Source organism: Genypterus blacodes, unplaced genomic scaffold (assembly GCF_046128005.1).
Source record: "Genypterus blacodes isolate CSIRO-AG114 ecotype Tasmania unplaced genomic scaffold, CSIRO-AGI_Gbla_v1 ptg000156l_1, whole genome shotgun sequence".
Lineage (NCBI taxonomy): Eukaryota > Metazoa > Chordata > Actinopteri > Ophidiiformes > Ophidiidae > Genypterus > Genypterus blacodes.
The window spans coordinates 7,536,496-7,542,314 of NW_027466957.1; the positions used below are offsets into that span (position 1 = coordinate 7,536,496).

The window sequence follows — 5,819 nt, forward strand, 5'->3', positions numbered from 1 at the left end:
TAAAGTACAAAACAGTGGCATTTTCTTCTGGAGAAATAAGGACAAACGTGGAAAAAAAAAGGATTTATTTTATATGTGACTCACACCTAGAACAGGCTGTGTCTCCAAACTAGCTTTGAGATACAGTCTAAATATATAGCAATTAAATAACATTGGATTATTACCCCAAACTTATTCCTGAAAAACAAACTTGTGTCAAACAAGCAGTCCCCAAAATAATCCCTAAAAAAGTCACTAAAGGTACACACAGAAAGCTAAACAGGTTTCTTTTCTCCACACTGCGCCCCCTTACGTCCTCTCACCAAAAAGACTCTCGTGTTCCTGCACATATTCATCTAACAGCTACGGGGGGAAACTCTTTTAGAAAGATAGAATGCATGTTAGAGGATACTGAAGGCCCGTACATATGGCTACACTACTTAATAGAATCATCTATGATCATTCCGCGCGGCGCAATGATAGTCAAGAGAAGGAGTAGGATAACATATAAAGACAGGATAGTGTGTACAGCGATTTTAAAACTGTAGAATATTAATACAAATAGAGATGCATACTTTTCACATACAGTTAAATTGACGTACAAAAACAAATCTCAATACCATTTCTTATCGATGTTGGCAAATCGGGCGACAGAGGAATTTTAACTAAATCCACCTGTTTTGTTTTGTCAGCATTAAGCGCTACGTTTGCACGTGGAGATCACACCGATCTCAAAAGAAACCAAAAAACCTATTTGTAACAGTATTTGCTAAACACAGACTGATAATTGTCGCGCAGTCACGGTGGAATGTCGCTGCCTAATGAGGGCTGTGTACGTAGCAAGTGCATCAAAACGCCCAGCTCGCGTGGAAATCAATGGAGGAATGGAAACATCTGCATTTGTTCTTGCGAGAAGGAAACCAGAAGTCGATTCTCATTTCTCTTAGTTTTGTCAAAAGGGTCACGATGAGGCCATAAACGTGTTCACAATAAATAAAGCCATTACTAACTGCATTGCCATTGAATAAGGCTGTGCTACAGAAGGTCAGTTTTAGCCGTATTCAGGCATGCATTCAACTAGAACGTCCAGCTCCACGGGATAACAAAGCAATCGAGCCTGTACTGCATTCACACAGCCTTGCCAGAGGCTGTGATTTGTAGATGGGTGCTACGGTTTACACCTACAGAGAACCAATGAAAACCAGATACAAAAAATATATTGAGTACAACTGTACCAGCAGTGAGTATTTCTAGAACTGTTACAGATAAAAAATAAATTCTGAGTAAATACGTAGTATAGGATAAGGTTTGTAATAGAAACCAGCTATTTGGAACATGCTTCCTAGTTAGAGAACTAACTACTTACTATCCTTGACATTAGTTTACCAAGAAATCAAACACAGTCAGCATATAGACCGAAAAACAAAAACAAATATTTAGTAAGCAGTGGATGCAGTAAAATCCAGTTTGGAATAAGTAAGACAGATTATTCTTGAGTCTTCTAGAGAACCAGAGCCTTGATTGCATCATCACAACTTCCAGACACAAGACATCCACTTCCACCACTCCATAAACCAACTGAAACAGGTGAACTGCCACTACAACGGTCAGAAACGTTAACAGTGCAAATCAGACCTGGCTGACTTTTTCAAGTAATACAGATTCAAAAGCAGAGTGATTTTAGAGTGAAAGGGTTAGTTAAGACAGACTAGATCTATGGCTTGGATTTTGTGTGAAAAGGCAGAGTTCTTTGGCTATCAAGGCAAGAGAAAGGCATTTTAAATCTGAGCATGAACTCCTAACAACCCAACCGCTTTGGGGAATCGTCAACGTCAACGCAACATCAAATCTAAGATTGTACAGTTTCTACAACTTTGTCCAACCAATATAATGTCTATTTTCTCCTCTTCAAAAGGAACGACTGCCAATTTTTGACTACAAATCTCAGCAGAGTCAACTAAGGAATTTGACCTCTAGGCCCACCAGGGAACAGCCGATGTGAGCACCAGTATTACATTGTTCTTGGCTAAAGGAAGTTGTTGCTTGCAAGAGATGACGCAGTGGTCAACCTTCACTTTTCATACACAAACACAAAGGAAGCCATTGTGGTTCATTACTGGCCGACCTGGATCATGGATCAGGGGTTTGTTGACCCCCTCCCTGGGCCTTGATTTGGTGCCAGGTCTCTCCCAGTGCCTTGGCAAAGTGGTCATCCACCGAACCGGTGATGGAGACCGAGTTGGAGACCGAGTTGGAGACGGGCTCTGCTTCTTTGTAGTTCTTCCCGAGGCTGCGGCGGAAGTGCTCCTCGATCACAGGGTCACAAACCGTGTTAGCTGGAATAAGAGTTTGGTGTGGGGGGGGAAGGAGACCACAGAGAACAAAGTCAATTAACAAGTTCTTAACTTTTTAAGCAACTTTTGTCTATATCAGTTTTTAGACAACCACTCCGGTGAAAGGTGAAGGAGATGCAAAAACAAAACAAAACAAAACATTGCAGTTCCTCAGAAAGTGTTTTGAGCTAAATATACAACACTGATTTAGGTTTTATGCCTAACTAGAGATAGAAGAGAGACAGAGTGTGAGACAATGACGAGGCTTACCGTTGGCCTTCCTTTCATCGGTAGTTGGGCCGGGGGAGCAGTCGTTCATGTGACAGTGTGACAGGTTGCAATTGCGGTTGCTGGCAGGAGCGCAGGTAATAACAGACGGACGATTCTATAGGAGGGAAAGTGTTTGCCATTACATGTCAGCACAAAGAATATGATGATTGCTAAAGTCTCATTAGATGGCATACCTGCTGCCGCTCTACAGATGCAGCCAGCGTCGCAGATTGCTCTCTGCTCCCCACTCCAATGTCCAGGCTGCTTCTGGTCAGAACCAGAGGTTGCTCCATGGCATAACCAGTCATGGACGCATAAAGGTGGTTCCCGAGGAGACCATTAGAGGAGGAAGACATGTGATCCACCGGACTGTGGCGGCTCCAGTGCTCGTTACGATTGTCTCCAGCAGAGGGCCGGGCACTTGACACAGAGGAACATCTCAATGTTAACCAAATGTGTTTGAATAATCAAGACCAACTCTTGATCAAGTGCTGCAGGTGTTGTGGCATGATTCCTCTTCCCAAAAAAGGTTTCTTCTGACTTTCCTCATGTTCACAAATATGCCTGTACATCATTCCATATTTTTGGAAGTGTTGAATTCAATATCATACAAACTATAATTTGCTCTGTTGTTTGAAATGTACTCACAGTTGAGTTGCAAATAATCTGCTCATTTTGGTCATGTGGTCATCGTCACAGCTGAGCCTGTCCTCCGCTTGTTCTTCGCCGTACTTGCGCTTGCTTGGACAGTTTGGGGGAGGTCCAGGTGTGCTGCTCATGGCGGAGGGCAGGGAGGTCGTCCTGGACTCATCTTAGAGAAAGAGAGGACACACTATGAATGATGAATGTAAACAAATGTTGTTATTAGTTGCGGTGTGTGATGAAACCTTGCCAATATGCTATCGGGCAGGAGGCAGCTGTAACTTGCAAAACATTTAGTTCATTAAGTTTTTGTTTGATGCCAATCTAACTTGGACTTTGATAGCTTGGCATTCCCAAAGGCAAGGATAAAAGAATAGAGCATTACAAACACATGTAGTTGCATCAAAGAGGGCAGGTGCAGAGGAATTGGACTCATGATTGCGTGGTAACGTTAACATGGTTGATTGCCAGTGATGATCTGGCCAATAAATGACTTCAATTCACCAATCTGTGATACTATCAATGTGACCTGGCACTTAGTGATACACGAAAAAACAATTTAGTCTCCAGCTGACAGTACGATGTGAACAAACTTAACGGATTTAGCCATCACGTCATGAAAGTGATCATGTCTGGAACAAACCGAGGCGCGGAGTATGTAAAGCGTGAACATGGCTTACAAACCTTCGTAGTGGAGTCTCCCGATGTTATTGTTCATCTTGTCCAGGAACTGAGCGTTCAACAGGTCCATTCTAGTGAAAAGCATTTACACCAGCTTGCTAGTCGCCAACATTGACGTTAGACCAGCCAAGACAAAAGTACCTGTCCTGGATAAGAGGGAAAGAATCAAAATGTCAGTCCGACTTAAAAACCGTGTTAGCTTTGATAGCTAACGATGAGCTGCGCGAGCTGTGTCCCGCTACTACGCTACGCTTGGCTAACTTGTTACGCCGTTAGCCTAGCTTTACACTGGTTTTGAGTTGTTCTTAAATCCAATTTTAATTAAATTGTGACAATAATGCACATTTTACAGTAAACATTATATAACAAAAACTATACTATAACAGTTTAATTCGTAGAAGCTACTTAAGTTAGGCACGCGCTAACTTTGGCTAATAAGGTTAGCGTAGCCATTAATGCTACCGACTAAGTTTGTAGTTAGCTTACAAGTTGCTGCTTCAGCTCGAAAAATAGAATAAAACTCATTGACAACTTACTGTTCGGTGACACACGGCGGGTTTATAACACAACAACAACAACACACTACGACAGATTTAAGAAGGTTAACTGGCGATAAGAGGGTAATTTGACTTGATCGATAAAGTTAGCTGTAAAATAACATGTCGGCTAGCTCAACTAGCCTCCACACACACACATACATACACATATATATACACGCGCACACACAGGCTGAAGGGACACAGAGTTCAGACAAAAGAGTGTGGACTTACTGCACACACACACACATGTTCAAATATCACTTAGGACATTAGACAACATGTGTTTTTTATGCTTTCATATTGTTAACCGTGATATAAGAAGTTATTGACGTCAACTTTATCAGCAACAAAGTCTACAAAATTGCACAAAAGCGTGCGAAAATTTACGAAATATAATATTTTGTACCCAAAACAAGAAACAATGGATTAATTAATTATTTAATTAATTGGTGACTTAAACAGATTATGAGTAATTACTTTACAGTATATTAAAAATATCCTCGCCATAACACTGCAACATTTACCGTGTGCTATCACTTCATATTTTATATTAAGAATGTAATAGTTCTGTTAGGTGGTTATAATAAAAAGCTGGAGCCATGTATTATTCACCACACACATTCCGGGCACCATATTTATACATATCTGCTCTTAAAGATGCTTTTATATGGCTCATGCATCAGACAAGTGTAAATTACAAAATTTCTCATGTTAGTTGTAATTGTAAGTGAGAGTGGAGGTGTAAGTTTTGTAAATGAGGGTAAAACATGGTTGGATCATGGCTGGTTGGATGATAAAATGTGCAATATTACAGCTGTGTGACCTGTATGCCTCATCTTTGTTTTCTTTATAGGCTTTATGTACATGCAACACACAATGTAAGCAGATTGTTACAAACCAGGCTGCTTCATGGAGACAAACCACTGGGGGCACCAGCGCCACATCTACAGCTGCTTCTGTATCTACACCGCAGAGGCTGGACCACAGATTTACAGTGAAGCAGATTGGAGCAGAGGCTGGCGTAGTTGCTCACCACTGTTATTAGCTAGTGGTGCCCTCTCAAGCATTGCACTTCATTTTCCCTTAAACTGCATATGCGTGTGATATACTGTGCATAAAAATACGACCTTATGCATATCCCACAAGCTTTAATTAGAGCTGGAGGCAGCCAGAGTCACAGAATCACTTCAATTATAACAAAGAATATTCTTCCTTGGGTTCACTCTTGAATTCTCATTGATTAACTTTTTGTCTGTCTTACATTGAAGTCACCAAGAGCAGAATATTTCTTGTGGAAGTAATATATTTTCCGTGTTCTGTGAGTTGACTTACACAACTTCCAGCACCCAAGGTTCTGTGAGTTGTGGAAGATGGA

At 41.2% G+C, this 5,819-nt stretch overlaps 1 protein-coding gene across 1 annotated transcript; it reads right to left on the reverse strand.

Moving 5' to 3' along the window:
• Positions 1–859: 859 nt before the first annotated feature.
• vgll4a (vestigial-like family member 4a) lies at positions 860–4,651 on the reverse strand. Its single transcript, XM_076166951.1, has 6 exons — positions 4,442–4,651; positions 3,909–4,051; positions 3,231–3,393; positions 2,777–3,002; positions 2,583–2,697; positions 860–2,315 (listed from the first exon to the last, which is right to left on the reverse strand). The coding sequence occupies exons 2-6, from the start codon at positions 3,988–3,990 to the stop codon at positions 2,110–2,112; spliced, it is 792 nt and encodes a 263-aa protein (XP_076023066.1). The 5' UTR covers positions 3,991–4,051; positions 4,442–4,651; the 3' UTR covers positions 860–2,109.
• Positions 4,652–5,819: the final 1,168 nt, after the last annotated feature.

Excerpts from the sequence above, each read along its gene's own strand:
- vgll4a (XM_076166951.1), bottom strand. The coding sequence starts at position 3,990 with ATGCTTTTCACTAGAATGGACCTGTTGAACGCTCAGTTCCTGGACAAG. Across the intron at positions 2,698-2,776 it reads CATCTGTAGAGCGGCAGCAG|AATCGTCCGTCTGTTATTAC; the intron begins GTATGCCATCTA and ends TCCCTCCTATAG. Across the intron at positions 2,316-2,582 it reads CGATGAAAGGAAGGCCAACG|CTAACACGGTTTGTGACCCT; the intron begins GTAAGCCTCGTC and ends CTCTTATTCCAG.